The sequence below is a fragment of the Nelusetta ayraudi genome, unplaced genomic scaffold (assembly GCF_046127955.1).
Source record: "Nelusetta ayraudi isolate G7.1 ecotype Tasmania unplaced genomic scaffold, CSIRO-AGI_Nayr_v1 ptg000005l, whole genome shotgun sequence".
Lineage (NCBI taxonomy): Eukaryota > Metazoa > Chordata > Actinopteri > Tetraodontiformes > Monacanthidae > Nelusetta > Nelusetta ayraudi.
In genome coordinates this window covers 6,554,315-6,576,710 of record NW_027466055.1, presented here as the reverse complement: position 1 = coordinate 6,576,710, position 22,396 = coordinate 6,554,315, and the positions used below count along the sequence as shown (strand labels likewise).

The 22,396-nt window shown below is 40.2% G+C and overlaps 1 protein-coding gene across 2 annotated transcripts; it reads left to right on the top strand.

Moving 5' to 3' along the window:
• The first annotated feature begins 12,786 nt into the window (after positions 1-12,786).
• bnc1 (basonuclin zinc finger protein 1) lies at positions 12,787-21,697 on the top strand. Of its 2 annotated transcripts, XM_076046821.1 has the most exons (5): positions 12,787-13,539; positions 17,394-17,496; positions 18,220-18,455; positions 18,666-20,707; positions 20,874-21,697. In XM_076046821.1, the coding sequence occupies exons 1-5, from the start codon at positions 13,525-13,527 to the stop codon at positions 21,622-21,624; spliced, it is 3,147 nt and encodes a 1,048-aa protein (XP_075902936.1). In that variant the 5' UTR covers positions 12,787-13,524; the 3' UTR covers positions 21,625-21,697. The 2 variants fall into 2 exon arrangements, with proteins under 2 accessions (XP_075902936.1, XP_075902925.1); XM_076046810.1 differs by lacking the exon at positions 12,787-13,539 and having other exon boundaries at positions 17,063-17,496.
• The last annotated feature ends 699 nt before the right edge of the window (positions 21,698-22,396 follow it).

Genomic DNA, 22,396 nt, shown 5'->3' with positions numbered 1-22,396 from the left:
CTACACGCCCAACCTAAAGTGATAGAAACCCAGCGCACAGATGTAGACAATTTAATTTGAAGCTGATATTGAAGTGTTTCAAATAAATATCTGAATAATAATAATAATAATAATAATAATAATAATAATAACAACAACAACAACAACAACAATAATGATAATAATAATGCTTGTCAGAAATGATCTTGCCTTTGCCACCCTGTAGCGAGGACATGGGGTTGTGGGTTATAATATGATCCCTGTGGCCAAGTGAAAGTCCACTAGGATAAGTATGAGAAAATGAGGCAGACACCCAGTGAATAATTGTTGCCACTGTACCCTGAGGCGTGCATTGGTGGTTGACTAGTTGGAGGGTGGGGGACAGCGCATAATATGGTATGGCTCAACACGCATTCGGACCTCGAGCTGTCCACCCTACGGTAACATCACCCCCGCCTTGGCAATTTGCACACTTAACACTTCATTTGGCACGTGACAGGCTTATATTCCTATACTGGTGTTTATCCTCTGCTTCTGTCTGTGAATGTATGGAAGTACAGTCGTGACCGTATTCAAATCTGCTCACATGCCTTTGCAGCGCACACAGCTTGCTTGTCTGCTACTGTGTTTGTTCATGGACATGAGAGAGAATGCACGTGAAAAGTCATGCAGGCAGAAGGTTTAAGAATTGATATATTTTTTAATGACCTTACATTAAAGGCATTGAAACTGTAGTTTCAGTTTAGCACAGGAGTTGAGTTTGCAGGACCTCACACGGTAACACATTTGTTAAACAGATTTCAGATCAGAATTAATTCATTGCAACGTCAAGTGTGACTAAGTCTTCTCAATAGTGTCATTTTAACCTTCCGAAATCTGCAAAATACCAGATGATCCAATCTGTGGTATACCATATGTATTTATATTATAAGGTTTCTTCCTCCTGGGGAGTTTTTCCTGGTTGTCGCACCTCGCTTGCTCTGGAGGGAGACCACATCATCAGTACATGTTGACATGCCACACTCCATGTCACAGACACACATAACATCCATCTCCGAGTCGATAACCGCATTGAGCAGCATGGGCATGATCTGGGTCAAGTTGTTTGTCAATGTCATTTCCAATTCAGTTATTTTTAAAGAAGGCCTATCATCTCTTCTCAAAGCGTAGTGAGTAGTTGAGCCTTAAAGACCGCATAAGACTCGATGCTCGAGGCAGCGGTCGCAACTCTCTGAGGCGCAGATGTAGCCGGGCGGCAGGCCTCCTCAGCAAATCTGCCAGCTTGCTTGTACGTTTTGGTTTTGAAGGCATATTAACGTATAATGCGGTCGCACCAATTTTACAGAGACAAAATGTGATGATAGAGGGCTCATGGAGATGCCCTAATGTTTTGCTGAAACTCCCTCATGCATGTTTTTCTCCATTAGTTGCTAAGTTAGAAGTCAAAAACAGAGGACATGTTACAAGGTCTTTGCTTTGAACAACAAGTAAGTATCTTCAAAGTTTACACACCCATATGCAGTATGTCCACAAGCACAAGTTCCACTGTGACCAGTCAGCTGGTTCAGGTGAAATCTTGCGTATGTTTGCTTAATCGTGCTTCTTAAAGATTTTATGCGGCCAAGTGCAGTTCAGCTCTTGATCAATCAGAGTACAACACTGGCCAAGGCCCACCTGATTAACATTTATCAAGGCAAGTTAAATTAAGCTAAATTAGTTGTTGCATGCCTTTTAAAGACAGAAGACTCCCCAATACACATGTGAAGAATATAATACAATTAAATTATAATTGTTTTTGATGATGGCAACTCATTTGATGTAGGCAGGTAATTGTTTCAAAAAAAGGAGCAGGAATTATACATTTTCTTCACCCTGCTTCTTTCTAATCACTTGAATGGAATGAATAAATAAATAATAAAAAAAATCCTCACAGTATCATCAACCCCGCACAAACCATCCTCTAATTTGCTAAATTGGAATCAATACACAGTCCCAATATCACAAGCCCATTACTTATTGACTCTTAAAAACATTGTGGCTTTTAAACCAGCTTCATGAAGATGTTGTCAAGATAAACATAACCTTCATGACTCCTATTATTGCTGTTGTCTGGACTGTTCAACTCTTGTTGAATAAATGACGAATCTCAGTGGTGTCTCCTTGTCACACCTTATTTTGAAGGACGGAAAAACATCTTTTTTCTTCCTTTCTATAGAAAATCCTTTTATCTCCATGTTTCTACCAGTCTCTACCCCGTGCACTCACTTTTTTCACTTAACCTGCATGACTCAATCTTTTCTTACCTCTGCGCTAAATTGATAGAAGCGCAAGAGTTAATTGTTCAAGCATGTGTTTGGCTTCCTGATGGAAGACCAAGGCAAGTTCAAGGATCACAATGAAATGATTTCTCTGAGGCACTGGAAAGTGGAAAGAGGCCATAGGAGAGTACTGAGCATAAAGGTGAAATGGAGTTTCACTACAGCACTTAAACCTGGCTATATACAGCATTCAACAAAAGAGAAGAATTATCTTACATATTACAGATGATGGCGTTTCAAATGTGTTGATAGTTCACTGAGAGTTTGAAAGAGGAGACATTTTTTAAAAACATCAACAACACTGGCTACACTGGGAGCTTGGATTGACCTGCTTTAGCGGCTGATTGAGTGGGGGAAAAAAACTTGTTGAAGCAATGACTTTCAAAAAAAGTCTGAGAACTTCATTTTGTGTGAGTGCGACAGTAGAAATAACTACTGCCAAACTATATTCAGAACAAACAAAAAGATCTCTCTTTTTTTTTTTTGCATTGTCCACAGCTTCAAATGCAACATTTATCAGCTTCTCACTAAAATATTTGCTCCAACGCCTTTTATGAGCTTAGCAAGTTTACATCAAATTTTTTTAGCTGCACAAATTTACTATTAGCTCTAATATATACGTCTCAAATTAACGCTACTGCAGCATTAACCCACATGTCAGATTTTAGTGTGAGAAATATTTAATTCAAAGCTCAGTTCTTCTACTTTATATATCGTTGTTTAGTCAATAAACTATCATAGCCTCTTTGTAGTCAGCTACTGCCTCCCTTCAAGTGGGGTGTCTGTGAATGCACAGTGGACCTTTCAAGCCAGAACCACCACTCCTAAGATTACAGGTGCAGTGTGTAAAATTTGTGAAGATTTATTTGCGAAAGCTCAAAATGCTCTGCATGCAGACCCCCGTTTTCATGGTAAAATTCCCCACCTCCACCCAAGGCTCCATCTGTTTAGTATGAGTTAAAACGGGCTTGAAAATAATCTAAACAGTTGTCATTTTTATTTTTTGACAATCATGACACCTTTACCCATTTAGGCTTCAACCCAACCCCTACATGACCATCTTAACCTAACTAAAAATTATTTATAAGTAACTCTGTCAAGCAAAATAAAGGAAACTAACAAAAATCATGTCTGCTAATCATTGCAGGGCCAAACTAAAATAACAAACTTGACTAAAAAAAACAACAAACCAGTAGCAGCAGCAGCAAGCTTACAGCCTGTGTAAGGACAGCCGGTTGTAAGCTGTCTAGTCTGTGTCTCATCTGGAGAATGACACCAGCAGGCTTTTATACCCCAGTGAGGTGAACCTGCAGCAATCAAAACACGGGGTTCAGGTGCGCCACTATGAGAGAAGAGAGAACGATTAGTGCCACAGACATGAATGGAAATGGGTGATGTCACGGCCTCGCGCACAAATGCGTGTCAGAGAGGGGTTTCTGTTATGTTTGAACAAATAGGTCCAGATCCACAGAGCGATTGCTTGTGCAGTCGAAAAAAAACCTGCGTAAATGGGACAAAAAAAAACAACAACCCCAAAACAAAACAGCATCTTACGCACAGAATGCAAAGGTAAAAAGCTGTGCAAGATGCGATGAGACACAGGTAGCTGCATCAGACTGATTTAAACTTTATATTTTAATTGATAATTTGCATAAATTTCACTCAAAATGACAACGTCTTGTCTTGTCAGAGTTGACTCTCTCCCCTATGCAAAGATTTTGAGGTAGGAATGATCTAGAAAATTATTGGATGATATGAAACTGCCCCCCAAAAAAATGTTTTGTTTCATAAATAAGAATGTTGGACTTGTGTTTTTTCAGTGAGGGATGAGAGAGAAGGATGCATTATTCGTTTCACCACGTAAACCTGAAATCTGTGTGTATTGTAAAAGATGTGTAAAATGCACTTACTCAATCAGACACAAACAAGTTTGTAAGTTTGTATGACAATTTCACGCAGATTACCTCTAATACGTAATGACTGACGCGCCAGGACTTCCTTTTCTTTCACCACCAAAATATATCATCAATCAAATGTATCAAATCTAAAAATGGCCATAAGCTGGCCCCTTGACCAAAAAAAAACAAAAAAAACCCAACATGAAATAGATTTGTTCGCAGTGGCCTTTGGCCAATTTACAGAGTAGAAATAATGTGCATCAATGCATACCCTCCGCTGGGCTCAGTGAAGGGTTCTGCAGTCCTGCTGTTTGCTGGCAGGATCTGCCATAATCAATCACCCGAGTCCTTCTGAATGCCAATGAACAGGATAAGTTTTACTCTCCTAATGTACATAATGCCAGCTCAGAATATCAGGCTGGTCAGGGTGAAGTAAAATACATGGGATGATAATGAGTAGTTTCCCATCAGCATTATGCATTTATCTCTACCTATTGCTTCACTACTGGCTGCATAGTTTGTTGTAGACTTACTAATCACATAATCTTACTCACATAAATAACTTTAGTATAACCACATTTCCACCCTTTGGTTGACTATACAGTCAACAGGAAAAATAAAATGATTAAATTATTTCAGCCATTTTTGTGGCAGAAGAAATTGTCAGCAGACGATACACATGGATTTGCACTATCACACTAAACTATCGCTCTCTGTTTCTCTCTCACACACAATCAAACAGGTTATCTACATTTCTTTTACTTCTGGAAAGCGATTTGCCACCGTTCCCTCTGAGCAATATCTTTGGGTAACCAATAGGACAGAAGTTAGCATAAACAAAAAACAACAATATTACTAAAATGTTAATAAATAAAATAAGAGTGACGGCATAGTTGTTTGTAGGCGGTTTTGACTGAGCTAATTCTGTTCTGAATATGAAGTAACGTTGGGTAACATTAGAGTGAGATTTTTCACTTCTGGAGTTGCTGAATTAACTGTAAAGGTTCCGGAAAAAAAAGCACACAATAATAGCTATACTACTGTCTCCGGAATATAGTGATGTATGTTTGTGTACATGGAGAAGTGACTACTCGGTACTTCGTATACACACATCGTTTATTAACAGACCATAGCGGCCACGCTGTTGGTACGTGCAACCTGGAGCTGAGCTAAGAGCTAACACACGCGACACTCGAACAAATGCATCACCGGAACTACGGTGTCTGACGAGGTCCATAGGGAACAGCAGGCTCGTCTACAAGTACAATACCATAAAATTAAAAAGGTGAGTGGATACGTTTGATATGGTATTTAATTGGGCCAGCCAAACAATTGGTACATCCATGCAGCACAGGAATGTGGCATTTCCTCCCCTTGGACGCTTGCCACATCCAATATGTCAGCGACGTTGACGAGCAGCTCAGTGCTCGATGAAGCATTGACATACATATGTCAACGGACAGTAAGACCACGTTACAACTCAGTGGTCACTGGTTTTGCGGTCGCTATCTACTCGTTCGTTAACAAGTTTCATTCACTTGGACTTTCCGTTATTGTCGGTGACAGTGTCATCTGTGATAGTGGTGGGTGGGAACCAGTTGAATGGACAATGTTATCTGATGTGTTTTGTCACCTCTTCCAGTTGCCCGAGCAGGCATTTGTGTTGGTACATTTGCTCCGGGGTCCGGGAGTGTCAGGCTGCATCTGTTTTGGCTGCTTTCTGCCTACCAGCTTCTCTTCATGACATCTGAAGCTGGACACAGCAGAAGCGGTTTAACGCGTAAAATACGCCAGCCATTTAACCCTGTGAGGACAAACTGTCAGTCAGCCAGAGTCGAACCTCCAAGCACTGACCTGCATGCTTGCTCGACTCATCTGAGCTGCACTTTTACCTGCACTCGGATTGAGACCCAAAGTTATATGTTGAATAGATGAATATCTTCTTTTATTTGTTCAACTGATAAAACATTGTCATATGTTAAACAAAAGGTTCTATGTTAAATATTTTCTTCATGAAATCTTCGTTAATATGTTCCTAACCGTGCTTTTTCTCCAAGTCACAACATGTTCCAGAACAAAAGCAACACAGTTTGTTAAAAATGAAATCAAAATTCTGCCTGTCTACAATGTGAGGAAAATAAGGAACTCTAAAATGGCTGCAGGTGTGAGTACGACTGTGAATGGTCAGTTTTTCGGTTTGGGGCTTTTTTATTTGGCCTTGAGATAATGGGGATTAGCAGTCTGGGGAAAAATATGCTGTTGTAGAAAATCAAATGAGATTTTGTCTGAATCCCAATTCCACCCCCCCCCGAAACCCTCAGTCTCAAAAAAAACATGATTTCACCAAGTGCTAATGCTGTCCTGATTCTCAAAGTGGCTGTTTGAAGGACAAGAATGAGGGACAGCCCTCAGTTTTAGGTTTGAAGTGCTTTTCTTTGTTGATACAGATCCAAATATTACAAAATTCACTGTGTGTGTTACAAAAACAACTGTTTTTACCACATTGTTGTTGCATGACATGTATTTTCATTTTCTTACAATGTTGAGTCAGTAGCCATGCCGGTGCTGTCAAGCCATATTGTTTATCGCGAATGATGAGTTTAGAAATGTTATTTTTTTATTTATTTCCTTATTTCGTTTATTCTTCCAACCTTCCTCCGTCCCTCATTCCCCTGCTGCGGCTGTTGCCTGGGTTCCTGCGGCGCCCTTCACCTTGCTGTGTGTGTGTGTGTGTGTGTGTGTGTGTGTGTGTGTGTGTGTATGTGTGTATGTGTGTGTGTGTGTGTGTGCGCATGTCTTTGGACTGTGGGGCAAAGACAGAGAACCCAGAGAGAACCCACCCAGGGAGAACAAGCAAACTGAAACACACACAAAGGTCTAATGTCCAAAGATCAAACACACAACCTTTGAGGTGACCATGAAAATTGATCCATCTTTTGTGTGTTTGTGTGTGTGTGTGGTTCTTAAGAGTTTTAATTTCCCTAAAGCTCTCTGGATCCGAAAGATTTCCAGATCAGGCTGTAGATGGTGTTACAGGGGTTGTGACCCATTACTAAGACAGGTACATTATATCAACTGAATTTCCTGGATTAGTAAAGCTTTCTAATTATGATATTTCCCCGCTCTTTTAAACATTTTTACATTGAATGTGGAAAAAAAGACCAACATTCGTCATTGGTGATCCAGTAGAGGAGCTGACCTGGTTAATCTCTTCAGCGACATACCTATAGGGGCCGTGCCGCTGAGGCTAAGATGTGCTTAAGTTTGAAAATAAATAAATAACTGAAAACATAAAGTGGGTGCAGAATGATGCATACCTAGCAGCACTTAGTAGTCCTTTCTTGTCTAAAGCTTAGAAAATTGTTGTGAAGTCACGGTTCGGCTTTTATAGATTATTCCCAAATGTGCTAATGTACTTCAAAAGTGGCATCAAAATGTTGTGATTTAACACATATATCTTTCAAAGTTATGAATATTGGATGAGAAGGCCCTGGGCATTCATGTAAACAACACAGATGTGACCAATGAGGCATGATGCTGGGCTTTGATCTTGGCATTACAGCTTTGATCCAAGCCATGGCTAAAACATGTATTTTCCTATAGGGAAACAGGCAGACACAGAATGGATGAGGCCAAACATTTGGTTTGTAGGGCTGGAAAAACAAACTGTCAGGACACGGCACACAAGAACTTCACTAAATACTCATGGGGTAATACATGTTTCAAGCAGCATTTGTTATCAGAATTTAACATTTTTGAGCTCGTTGTCTGCAAAATTTTCTTCATTATGCGTCACAATTTTGACATTGGTTGCGTTGATGACACGTTCTGCATGGTTCCGAAGGTCTTGTGGTTTGCTGACACACACGGACACACACGGACACACAGATTGGCTTTTGCATCGCCGTCTGCAGCGAGTTAGGGCGACCCGGGAGGAAGAAAGGAGCAGGACCGGAGATGTCACACTCTAGGTCCTGCTGATTCTCCACCACTCTGCAATGATTGGTTGAAACTGTGTCACTGCAGACATGAGTACCGCATGTGCACATTTCCCACAGAGCTCACGTGTCCACAGCGCTTTGCGTAGTTTGGAGAGGCGAGTCACACCAGCGTATTTAGAGGTCAAAATGCAAAACTCCTGCAACCCGTATCATCACAAGAACCTCCTACATAACACCTGTCCTGCAGCAACTCCACTGGCTCCCCATAGAAAACCGCATAATCAACAGGAAAGCTCCTCCTTATATTCAAGGCCATCAGTCATCTTGCTCCTATGTATCTCACCGAGCTCCGCCATATCAACGCACCCACCCGTTCTCTCAGAACCTTTTCGTCCATCCAGCTCATCCTCCCACCTGCACACCTGGTTACCATGGGGTCAAGAGCCTGCAGTCGCTCAGCCCCCCCACCATTGGAATTCTCTGCCTCGTGACATCCAACACTCCACTTCCATTACCACTTTCAAATCTCACTTGAAAATACATCTATTCAGGCAAGCCTACTACTACTTAAATGTTGCATCCCTGGTTCTGGAATGAACCCGCTCTTTTTTCTTTTTTTTTTTTTGTGCGGCAGCACAGAACCTTGAAATCGGGTCTCTTTAATTTCATCTATGCCTGGCGACGCCAGCTAGGGAGTCTCACCTAACGGAAGAGTCAGCTTGTGTATTAACACCCAGATTCAGCAACCGACGGCAGGAGACACGGTCCCATGATGAGTATTTAAGTTTTTTAAAGAAATGACTCAATGTAAAAAAAAAAAATACACCATGTAATCACAATCTTACTGGGAATGTTTTGGGAAACCTAATTGGGGCTGAGGCTCACTGGTTGGAGGATGTGGCGAGGGGAGAGAGGGGATCCTAGGAACACGAGGCACCCCAGCCACACACTACACAATAGTGAAAGGAAAATAAAAGAAAACCCAAAGGAAGGGCTCAGCACACACACACACACACACACACACACACACACACACACACACACACACACACACACACACACACAGACAATTACCAGTCATCCGTAATAGCAGTAAATCAGTTCAAAACATTTCACATTTCAACCTTGTCCTTTGACTCTATTTGGTGGACTAAGTGAGCCCCGCATTCCCCACTGCGAACCAGGGTCTCCACCACCAACTGGACCTTTGATTGCAATGACCCTGGTGAGGCGGCTCGGCTGCACCCTGGCCTCTGCTGGTGACATATGGGCCCTGTTTGGGGGAGGGCTTCGATCAGGTTAGAAGTGTGTGTTTAGGTTGGATGGCCTTTGTTGTACAATTTTTTTGTAAAATGTCATTGTGTTATTTGTTCCATTATTTTTTTTCTGTGCTCAGGCCATTTGTTGATTACTGTCCTGCTATTTTGCTTCAATAGTATTTCAATGGTAATACAAAAATACTAAATTGTTTTCATTTTTGTTTTACTTTGATGGTGTATTTGTTTATTTCCTCTGGATAGAATTTTCTTATGATTTGAGTGGCACAGTCCCTCTTTAGGTCAGGTTGCCATACGGCAGATCAAATATGAACAGATGCAAGGGACTAAAAAAATAGCACTATTTCTTTGGGCATGAGTTCGAAGTCCAGTGGTTGGCAATTTCTGTTTGGTCTAAGGTTAAAAGGGTGGCAACAGGAGCACAGCACTCACCCCTGAACAGCCGATTGGTATACAGGTAACAAAGAAATGCTGTTCAGTCTAATCACAAATAAACACAGTGAAGACACGCGCAGAGCCTCTGTTGTCTCCCTGTTTTTCCTCTATGAGATTTCACTTTGCTGAAAACTCCGGGGAGATCACAGGGTGTTGCAGAAGCAAAGGCTTTCACATAAAAAAAAATATGATTCTCCCTTCTTCAACTATTGAGTCTATTTTTTAACCTTATGATAAATCTGTTCCGCGAGTCCATCCTTGCAAGTGTGCATTTGGCTTTGTGTGTTTTTATAAGCCGTGAAAGAGGTTTGTGAAAGAAATCTGACTGGCTTGTAAAATAAACTGACAAAACGTTCCAACATTCCAATGTGCTTGTCAAATCTGTTGCAGACATAATGTTGCTGTCAGTCTGTGAATCACAGAAATCTTAACTCATTTACTACGGAAGCCACAGATACTGAAGCAATTTTCACTGTTATCTTTTCTGAAAAGACATCCCATAGTAATCATAATTTCAGATTATCATACATTTCAATTCACAAGTCCATTCCAAAAATAAATAAATATTTGACATAAATATAGATGGGAAGAGGAGCAGAGGTGGAAGGGGAACTTGGATGGCGAGTTTAACTGAATAGACTCAAGAAAATGGTGAGACGATCAAGGAAGTGGAGCCACTTTAAACAGCAATCGACATGGAACGGTAGCACAGCGTGATTGCCAAAGTCTTATGATGTGGCACCAAGACAAAGGGGATCTATAAATCTTTATCGATCCGTCCGCACACACGCACACACACACACACACACACTAGTTGTACTGGTGTTGAAGCACGAATGCACCTCATTTCTACTCCTCCACTTGCCTGCACTCACATTACATCATCATGTTTGAACAGAGCACAAGCATGGTTTATGGTTTGACATCGTCTTTCGTGGATATGCACAAAAGCCGACAAAATGTGGCAAAATGGGCAACGTCACAGCAAGTATGACTGACAAATGGCTGATTTTTCTGTGTTGAGCCGTTATCTTGGCCCATAGACCAGCCACTCGCTGAGGTTTTTTTTTTTTTTTTTTTTTTTTTTTTTAGATGATCCTTGGTGTTTGTGCATGGAAGTCCAATAGATCCAAGAAATCTCAGATTAGATCTAGTCTTGACAATGGTTGCATGCTGAAATGCATTGGGTTGCTGCTGCCGTGTGGTTCGCTGTCAATATTTTTGCATTATTATATTAATTAATGTGTAATTAAGTGCGTGTGTGAGAGAGAGAGAGAGAGTGAGAAAGATAGAGATTTAGACTGTGGGAAAAAAATTTCAATTTATATTTGGTGGTAAATACATGGGGGAATTAGAACTAAATTGTTTGAAGTGGGAATATGCAACCTTCATCAGGTAGCATCCTTGACGGAAATAATGTGACTAACAACACTGTGTGGAGGTCAAGTAATAAAGTACATAATATTTCTACCAAATTTTTTTGCCAACCTCAGTTTTTTGACACAATTTCTTCTTGTTGAGATTTGATACAATCTTAGTTTGCACGCACATTCATTTTCGGTAGACTAAAGTGGTTCGCGTTGTGTTGTTTATTATTTCAAAGAGAGACATAATGGGCAGGTAACATTCATTTGCGTGGTAGAATGCATCGAAGAGTATATCCTCTGAATGAATAAATGAAATGAGAATAAAAGGAAATGAGATGGTAACAGTCATCTTTACTTACCTTTTCAAAGGCTCAAGCCCCCATTTCACTTTCCGCTCCGAGGCGGCTAATGACAGGCATGTCGGTAAGCAACGTGGCCTGTTCAAGTGAACATGGACTTGATTCGCTGTGAGTTCACTTTGCAGCTTCAACGCCTAGCCCCAGGCTAGCAAATGCATCTGCATTGCTCTAGCCCAAGGTACAGCAATCTGACAAGCACTACAGCCCTAATCCAGGCCAGGTCCGAGGCTGTGTTTAGTATGCATCAAAGTATGCAATAAATACAAGGCTTGTAAGCAGATCTGCTTGCCAGAATAGCCACAGGGAATAGTAGAGCTTTCCAACCTAGCATTACATGCCTTGATAGGATATTTCTTACCCGTATATGTAACTTTATAACATTTTCGGGCTTTTCACAAATAAGAACAGCTTTGATCTCCCATGGGGAGTCATGCAGTTCAAATGTCCCACTTCAAGACACATTCACTGCGTTTATCTCTTAGTAAGGCTGTGGGGCAAATGTATGTATTTCAGGTTAAGGGATGTAGCTACCCTAGAGGTGAGGGGAGCCGGCTTATGATTGGATGGTTTTCGGATTGAGTTCATTGTTGGGGGAACGGTTGGCAGTAGATGTAGAAGTGGAACTGTAAATGCACTGTCGATGTTGAAGTAGATAAGGCTTATATTTCTCTACAGCGCCAATGATGTATCACTGAACAAGGCACTGAGCACCCAATGCTTCAGAGCACTGGATGAATAACCCCCTTGACAGCAACAAATAGAGCTCAAACTAAATTTCATAATTTTATTATTAAGTGATTGGCCAGTGCCTTGACATCTTAACAAGTTAAAGAGGAATATCTGGAAAGAAAAGATACAGAGGTATTGATTGAATAAGGCTGGATTAATAGAAATCTCATTATGGTTGTTGCTTATACGGCGGACTTTCTTGACTGTGCGCAATGGGGAATGAGTAGAGTTTAATAGAAAGACGTGTTTAAACAACAGCACCTTGCAAAGGAAAGAAGTCTGTTAAAAGTCCATCAGTGCATCTCTCTCTCTCTCTCTCTCTCTCTCTAAAAAAAAAAAAAAAATAGCACTTTTAGAATTTGTTCGACCATATTTTTCTTTCTGAGTAACATATAAAACAATTTTGGATTGATTCCTGACAGCATAGGGCACGACATCTTATAATGGCTGCTTGGAGGGGAATGAAAAAGGTAACTCTAGACACACACAGAAGAAAAACACACACACACACACACACACACACTGAGCTATGTGCACTGAAAGTGGCAGCATTGATTTCAGACATTACTCAGATAGGGAGGGGGGACAAAAACTATCCCTTGACTTCATCAAGAGAACCTTCCACCTTTGTAATTCCTTTTGATCAAATCTCAGTGAGGGATGAGTGTCATGCCCCCTTCCAGCCAGCTGTGAGGGGACTACCCAGTGACTCTGTGGGGTGTGTGTGTGTGCGTGTGTGTTATTGTGTGTGAAAAGTTGTGTGCGCTGCACACAAATGCAGTTGGTGGCGTCTGAGGTGAGAAAGAGAGTGGGAGGATCCCATTTCCAACCTCCTGTGCCCAGTTTCAACTCACATCCACACGCACACAGGCAGATAGGCATAGTTTACAACCAGTCCACAGCAGCATGAGAGTAGGGAAAGTGAGAAGGGGGTTTGTGTTTGCGTCTGTGCGTCTGTCTGAGTGAGAGTGATAGCACAGTGGCTGATTCTTCTTTTGTGTAGAGTGGCACACTTGTTTTTTTTTTTTAAATCTACCTGTGTGTATCTATAAAGGATACAAAGAAACAGAGTGCAATTGTGTCTATTTTGGAGCAGATGATACTGGTGGTGATGGCTCTTTTACGTTAACGCTTGATCAGACAGGGGATTTGACTCTAGTTCATTTGAGGGGCTCCTGGGAAATGGCGAAGTTCACAGCATTCCTGGAAACGTCTGACTAAATGGAAATGACAGAGGTAAGAGATGCAGCTTCCAGTTTTATTCCACGTCTGGTGCACTTTAAATACATAAGAAATGCACAGGTCAAGTTAGAACAAGCTTGCCTTTTTCTTCTTAATTGTAGTACCATTGAATATGCAGACTTAATTTGAATGTGCAACATTAAAGAAAGCCTTTTTTTTTGTTGTTTTTTTTACTTTCATGATTATAACTTTAGATGGCAACTGTAAGCATGCTCTTGTTCAATTTCGACAGTGAAAATTGAAGTAAACTGAGATTTAAAACCCGTGATTTAACTACGTCTTGAGCGACACACACACACACACATGCATGGATGCACACACACGCGCGCGCGCACACACACACCCAGTAGAAATAGACAAATAAATAAAATGATACGAGTGCCCCAGGCTTTTCTTAGCAGAAATCCTTTGTGCTGAGTGATTTTGCGTGAATGTTAGCTGGAGACTCCAGCAACTCTACCTTTTTAGCTTAATTGATCTCGATGTCAGTGTGACAACTTGAATTTGTATCTACAACAGCCACTTAAGGAGGTACTTATGATTCTCCATGATGTGGAGTCTTACCCTCCAACCCCCCACCCCACCCTTACAAGCAGCAGTAGCCCTTTGCCACTTGTTCTTAGCAAAGGATTCACCTAGATTTCTTTTTTTTTTTTAATTTTTATTTATATATATATATATAATCTTCATTTCACTGCCAATGGATTGTGAAAAAAATGTGTATATTCTTCTCTGGTTCAGTAATTTATTTCCCAGATTCAATACAATAAGTTCAATGTTTGTAGCCGCAGCTCTGTATTATACAAAAGTGTAAATAGTAATTGTTAAACACTGGTTTTTCAAGTACGAGATTTTCACATCATTTTTTAGAAGTTGTTGTGACTTGGCATCTCATTTTGCATAAACTTTAATTCACCTTTCATAAGCCAAAGTTATCTGCTGAGCGCCTATTTTCTACCAATGTCAGTTATTTTAAAAACCTGTTATATCATGTTTGAATAACACTTCAATATTTTACATTTTCTTTTCAGCTAACCCAGCACATATTTAAAATGTTATTAATTTGTGAGATGATTCAATGCAGCCAATCTTTGACACTCATTGGCACAACACTTTATAGATGCATTTGTTTTTCTCCTTGTGACTTTACAACATTTTGCTGAATTGCTGATTCGTTCTGAAATTTAAAAAGTCTGTTAACAATTCAAACAATCACCTAAAATATATCTAAACATACCTATTATAAATAGATGATTGTTTCTAATAAAAAACAATACAATGATCGAGTACAGTTGTAAATTATATTTTGTATGACTACAATCTTGTCTTTAGTTTTTATTTTTTTTTAGGAATAACTTTATTATTATTATTATTATTATTATTATTATTATTATTATTGTTCCTCCTCCTCATGTGTGAAACATGAAAATGCCCACTGTGGCCCGTAGGACTGTCGTAGTTAGATCAATTAAAAACTCAGTTGTTTGTCTCTTCAATACTTAATTGAGATCCCTGACCTAAATCCAACTGAAGAACTGTAATTTACCTTTCAAAGTGCACAATTTGTTATTCAAAATGAAACTTTCAAATTTTTGCCAACTGTTTTTCTCGGCTGAGTAGAGGAGACATTACTATGGAAAAGTATAGAAATAGCAGGTCTGGTTTTAATTTTCCAAGCTTTCAAAGTTGGTGTGTGACTTTTTTTCTTTTATTTGTCTTTTATTTAGACAATTAAAAAAATTCTGATGAATTTTTGGCCCAAATTATGATTATTATTCTCCTTAGACTGATCACCAGTCATATGCTACTGATCAATTCCTTGTGGACTTGCAATTGTCGAAGCGGGCAATGATTTAAACAAAATTGTTTGTTTTTTTGCAATGTGTTTATGCAACTGATGGCACTAAATCATTAGCAGAGGTTTCTCTCAGCACTTGTATGTGCAAATAATGCATCACGAATCAGTGATAAAGAAGACCTGTTCAAAATGAGCTCTGAAACACTATTTTGTCATATGATACAGTGTGAGTTTATCAAAATGAATTGCTCATTTGTAATTCAGTGATTATGATGATTATGATTGTTCTTTTACTTTCCACATTATGTCTATTATATCCCCATCTGAGTAATGTTTAATTTGCACTTGCATGTCCCTCTCTATATATATGTATTTATACATTTTCACCAATTAAACTGAGACATGATAAGACATCATAACTCAAGGTCTAAACACACACATACACACCTTCATTTTCTTTTACTTAGTGATTTATATACCTTATATACCTACCTACATATATTATTTTGTAGCTTTTCTTAGCATTTCCTTGCTCTTCAACTCCACCTATCTACTCTTTTCTGAATGATAATTCTATCAAGCGTCTGATGCAACAAAGCCCGTTTTTCTAGAGACATTGTCGTAATTCACAACCAAGTCATCCGTAAAAAGGCTTTTTTCCAGATCACACAAACGCATTTTGTTTCTTAAATAATTTCTTTTTCAATACCTTCCAGGGCTTTTAGGTGTGTGTGTGTGTGTGTGTGTGTGTGTGTTCTCCCCGTTTGGTTTTCTTAAAGCAGTGTCATGATATAATTCACCCTTCACAATATCATGTATATGACTCAAAAATTTTGAACACGGAAATAGTTTTTAATTGAAAAAAATAAATAAATCAATGTAATTATTAAATACCACTATTTCTGAAAAAGGTTTAGGCTTCAAAGTTATAAAAAAAAAAACATTTTGAGACAACCCATTTATTTTGGGACACAACCGGGATGGTGTCCTTTTAGCGCAATCCCTGCAAACTGGAACTGATCTGTTTTTCTCTCTGCGTCGACTCAGAACCAGAGCCTGAACTAATGCAGTTCTGGCCCACCTTTGGGCCAAATGACTTTATCCCATTCTGGAACTGGCCCCCAGCTCTCCCAGTGCTGGTGCAGAGCTAAAAAAACAAAAACAAAAACACTGGGCCAGTACCAACACTGGCCTAAACGGCACCAGTCTGGATCTGTTTAATAGAGACTCTGTCCCAGATCTGGGTTTTTGCCTGGGTACGGTTCACTTGACTAGTTTCAGCCCTTCGTACCGTATCAGCATGGTACACTTCCTTGGCCCTGGCACGGTTGAAGGAGATGTGCTCCGGTACCGCACGATTCATGCTTGAGCACAGGCACGCTTGTGTATGCAATGCGCAAAGCGTGTACTGCACTTTTCACTACCTTGTGCAGTAAATAAATCCTCACATGTGCAAGGGCTGGCTATTTTGAAAATAAATTCAAAAACCCCCACAAAGTCATTATGGTATTTGTGTTTTCTGTGCCGTTTTCCATTGCGCTCCTTCAACTGTTGCAGCTGCATGCTGGTTTCTTTTTAGACTGTGACAGCGCTTTGAAACGCTTGCAGATGTGATTTAATGCTTTACAGATAAAAGTGTATTGATTGATTTATAAACAACAGTCAATTGTTTAATTTTTGTCAAACCGTGCGTGTGCGACATTCAAATGCGAGTGCAGGCAACAATGATTAAGCACGTATGGACTGTGGCGGCTTCTGTACTCACCACCAGCTGTAAATGCATGTGTTTTGTGTGGTTGCCACTTCCTCCCCATGCCTAAATCACATTAGTTTGTATAATCAAAGTCTACTGATCAGACATAAATCCACAAAGAAATAGATACAGCTGCAACCTTACCAAACCTTTTAACGATATGACACTCAGACTCGGGTGACCACGTAGTCTTTTACCTGCTTTACATGAGCTATGTCATGCAAAATACTCTGCACTGATCAGGTTTGGAGAACCTTATTTTCAAGTTCAATAACTGTGTTTTTTTTGTATCACAAGGCTATTGGCTGCACATGGGGGAACTGTCAGTGTGACAGTTTCAGGTCTGGGAAGCTGAAGAAAAGACAATGTGACAACTGCAATCATGGCTGGGTTGCACACGGTAAGTGTTCCATGCAAACGTCTATGATTTTATTCCCTTTTTGATTTATTCTGACAATATAAAACAGTGAAAGCTATGGAAGCTATACATGCTCCAATGAATTTTGGAGTCACTACTCCATTTGCTCCATTGGACGCATCTGCAAGCTCTCTGAAAATATGCTGAATTATGCATGTAATGATCACTTGAGTATTTGGAAAAAAATGATTACCGTACTATTATTGTGACACCAAAAACCTTAACTACAATAAATATACCTGCAGGGGTTTTTAATGACATTTTACACTTTGTGTAATCTAACTAAGCTCCATGTACGCATCATTTTCAAGTTTGGCAAACGGATGCCAGACCATTTTTGGTTGGTGTTGATACGACTCTTAGTGCTAAGAGCTTCTTAACTGATCAGAGAAACCCAGCCTTTGTTGCGGCCATTTATAACGATGAAGTTGTATATCAGGATCCGGATTCCAAAAATGTTGTAATTCGATAGCACAAATTACCTACTTTTGGAAATGCAACTGATTTTGGATACACTAATATTAGAACACAAGAACCTTACCATAGTTATATTTGCAATTAATATTCTGTTTCGTAGCTGCCCTCTTAAAAGTCAACTTTTGTGTTCAGTAAAACAATGATTACTTTGATTCTATACTGATCTACATTGAGATATTGAGAGTGTTGTTGAGTCTAAATATTTAAAATACAATGTTTATGTCCTAGCTCTGGGTAAACTGAAGGTGCATCACATGTACCAGAGCAGCCAAGTGGAGATCGTACACTGCAACGTGGTGTTTGATATCTGCAGTCTGATGTTGTTTGGGACCCAAGCCATCCCAATCCGCCTCAAGATCCTGCTGGACCGCCTGTTCACCGTCCTTAAACAGGAGGAGGTCATTCAGATCCTCAACGCCCTTGACTGGACACTGCAGGACTACATTCGAGGATATGTGCTCCAAGTAGGTAGTAAGGGGATGAAATTAATTTAGTTGTCTGTGCATGGGGTTGTATGGGAAATGAAATGTGTGAAAGGTAATGGTAATCCAGGGATGAATTCATTTTTAATGGACAGTACAGCCATTACTTTCAACCTCTGCTGCCCCATTGTGTTTCCTACCAATGACCAGTGTCCTCCCTATGGTTCCCTTTTCTTTTTGTTTTATTTGTAGGATGTGGCGGGAAAGGTGCTGGATCGTTGGGTCATGATGACATTTGAGGAGGAGATTGCCACTCTGCAACAGTTCCTCCGTTTTGGTGAAACAAAACCCATTGTAGAGCTTATGGCTCTTCAAGACAAGGAGGGTCAGGCAGTCCTGGTCCCCAGTACTTGCACCAATTCAGATATCCGAACTTTCATTGAACGCAACACTCCACGCATCACGGCAAACATTTTGCCAACTAATGCTGATAAAGTGACTGCCAACAGCAGGCACCATTTTGAGAACTTAATCAACAACATGGCTTTTATGTTGCCATTTCAGCTTTTAGGCTCTTTCTCTGCACCACTGCAGCTTTTGGGATCTGTTCCTGCGCCACTGCAACAACAGCAACATCAACAGCTGCCAAAACGCTGCAGTTCATCTAAGCAGCTGAGTGAAAAACGAGACGATCCAGAGCAGAGGGATCTAGTAAAGAGCAACACCATTTCACTTGTACATCCTTCAGAGACCAGCCTGGATTCATTTCTGTCTTCTAATCCCGTTTTACTGTCACCTAACCATGACCAAATTGGCAATAAACCTACTGATAGTCCTTCTACGACTCCAAAAAAAGAAGCTGAAGACTTTTCCCCGAGGGACAGCCATTCAGAGAGACCCCCGACTCCATGCACACTGTCCATTAGTCCGGAATTAACACGACTGTCGCCTGAGGGCAAACAGTCTTACCTGGACAGAAACAGCAGCAGTATTGGAAGAGTTTCTGCAAGTACTGTAGGTAGCGTCTCTCTGAAGAAAGGGCGCGTATTTTGCACTGCCTGTGAGAAGACGTTCTATGACAAAGGGACACTTAAAATACATTATAATGCTGTTCACCTGAAGATTAAGTACATGTGCACAATTGATGGCTGCAATATGATGTTCAGTTCGCTACGCAGTCGCAATCGCCATAGTGCTAACCCAAATCCACGATTACACATGCCCATGAATCGTAACAACAGAGACAAAGACCAGCGTGTCAGCTTGTCTGCCGTTGATGGCTCTCAATTAGAGAAAATGCCTGACAATGGGTCTTGCCTTCCCTTTTCCACGACAGATGACCATAAATCAGTCCCGGGCCAAGGCAGCGTCCTCTTCCCCAATTTAAAAACGGTCCAGCCAGTCCTGCCTTTCTTCCGTAGCCTGGTCACCCCAGCAGAGATCGCAAATACTGGAACCGTGCCATCACTTCCACTACTGTCGTCTGTACCGATCAAACCCATCATAAGCCCGAAACCCTTCCTGACAGACCCTTTACCAAAGAAGAAGTCGCGAAAGTCAAGTATGCCAATAAAAATAGAGACCAAAGGAGATGAGCAAACTGAGCAGATGGAGAAAAACAGAAGCTTCGAGAATGAACCCACTTTACATGGCAGTCACAAAAATAAATGTGATGCCTGCCAAACAGATAGATACACATGCCCAATCCAATCAAGACAGGTAAATGAAGTAAGAGGATATGTCATTGGTGAGAAAAAAAAGAAGAGCAAGCATGAACATCATATTTTTGATCCCACTACCGGTCAAGAACTTGTAAAGACTGAGGAAAAAGATGTGCCATGTCAAGCTGAAACAGTAATTATCTCTTCCCGACTACCTTCTGTAGAACATAGACATCTGGAAAGTCACTGTAAAAGCAAGTTGTCTTACCAGGCATCCGAAGACATTGAAAAAACAAGCAATATAGTGAATGTAAACCCACATCACTCAGCGACCAGAATTTCAGAACTCAAACTTAATAAGGGTAAACATGCTTCAATAATTGGAGAAACTCGGCAGCATTCTGATGATGGGAATTATGACTGTACTGCTGATGAAGACGACTACAAGGATTTACCTATGTCTCATCTTGAACCTAATGCTGAGTTGCCGTATCACTGTGATATCTGCAAAAAGACTTTTAAAAACCTTTATTGTGTTAAGATCCATTACCAAAATGTCCATTTAAGGGACATGCACGTGTGCCGAGTTGATGGGTGCAACGCTTGCTTCCCCTCACAAAGAGGCCTGGACAGGTAAAATTTTCTTGATTTATTGCTTTATGAAACAACACAATTTGGAATTCTTGGAAATTAATGTTTTCAAATTAGACAAATATTGAGAACGTACTGCATGAAACATTTGTTGTAATTTTCATAATTATTTCTCATATTTATTTTAATTTCATGGTGCCAATTTCAGGTTGCACCAGAAGCTGCTGGCCAAAGACCAATGCCCTGCCAACACCCTCTACTCACCCTTAATAAACTGCAGAGACAGAGAATTTGATTGCTTGGAATACGAGCAAGACAAGCAGAACACAGACTCGTCAGATCAACATACAACCACAAAGACCACTGTGGTCTTTCCTGGGCACAATCACATGGCCATCCCCGTAAACAAAATGTTTGTTGCGTCATACAGTCCAGGGAAAGGGGAATCAACACAGGATGAAGGTGAAGAAGATGGGGCCATCTTGGATTTGAGCACCTCCTCCTCTAATTCTCTGCAAGGCAACAACAGTGCCCAGTTGATCTGGGATTCAGATGGAGCCTACAGTGAGGAAGAAGATGAACTGAAGGTAATTGAAGATGGGCTCCCCATGGATTACCATGACAAATGCTGTAATCGGATCGGTGTGGGTGTCCATGGGGAGGAACTGGCTCTTATGGAAGGAAGGACCCCAGGATGCAGTGAAGAAGGACAAAACAAGTTTTGTGGAGGTGGGAGTGGCTCTCCAACCACCTGCCATGTCTGCCAAAAGGTTTACAGCAACAAGGGCACATTCAGGGCTCATTACAAGACTGTTCATCTGCGTTTGCTTCACAAATGTAAAGTTCCCGGCTGCAATACATCCTTCTCTTCTGTGCGAAGTAGAAATAGACACAGCCAGAACCCAAACCTTCACAAGAATTTAGCTGTTTGTTCAGGCACCACAGACAACCAGGACTAAGACATTTATTTACATTACATAATTTACTTTTCTGACATCTTTTTCATTTTGCTTTGGTAGTTTTTTTTGTGGTTATTGTTTTATCATTTTGAGCACCTACAGCCCACTCACAAATCAGCACTTTATAAATTACCAGTTGTTAACGTTTTTTTTTTTTTTTTTTTTAAAGTTGATCTTTGTAATCTTAAATATGTTTTACTATAACACCATATTCATACATGACATGCATTTACACACCAGCATGTAAAGAAACTATACAATTTGAACATGAAACTGTGTCTGTGATGCAGAATTATTTTGATCATTGTTTACGTTTCAGCCTAGTTTAGATCTTGGAAATAGCCTTGATATGACCCAAGTAATTTGTTGTCCAAGTGGCAGTTGAGCCATGAAATTCTGTCTTGAAAGTGCTTTTTCTTCTTCTTCAAATGTGTTATTGTCAGATGGAACCATTTCATTTGTGTGATATGTCTTCATCCGAAAATATTGTGAAGTACCGGTTGGATGATAATCCAAAATTTTTTGTTTGAAAGCTTTAGTGTTGTAAACTGCATCAAAGGCAAGTGTATTGTGTTTTATATGTGTTTTAGTTGTTGTACTCAGTTTACATTGACTTTTTCCTATGGAAAGTATTTTTAATGTGTTAGAGGTCTGCAGTGTTATTAGTACTGCACACCTTTCTCTTATTTATTTAATGTATTTATTTTACAGTGATCAGTGGGCTATTTTAAAGAATAAAATGTTCCTGATGAAGAATAAAATGTAAGCTCCT

Bases quoted from the DNA above. Each gene is read 5' to 3' on its own strand.
- bnc1 (XM_076046810.1), top strand. From the start codon at position 17,310: ATGTCATGCAAAATACTCTGCACTGATCAGGTTTGGAGAACCTTATTT. The intron at 17,497-18,219 runs GTAAGTGTTCCA...TTTATGTCCTAG, and splicing joins TCATGGCTGGGTTGCACACG to CTCTGGGTAAACTGAAGGTG. The intron at 20,708-20,873 runs GTAAAATTTTCT...TGCCAATTTCAG, and splicing joins TCACAAAGAGGCCTGGACAG to GTTGCACCAGAAGCTGCTGG.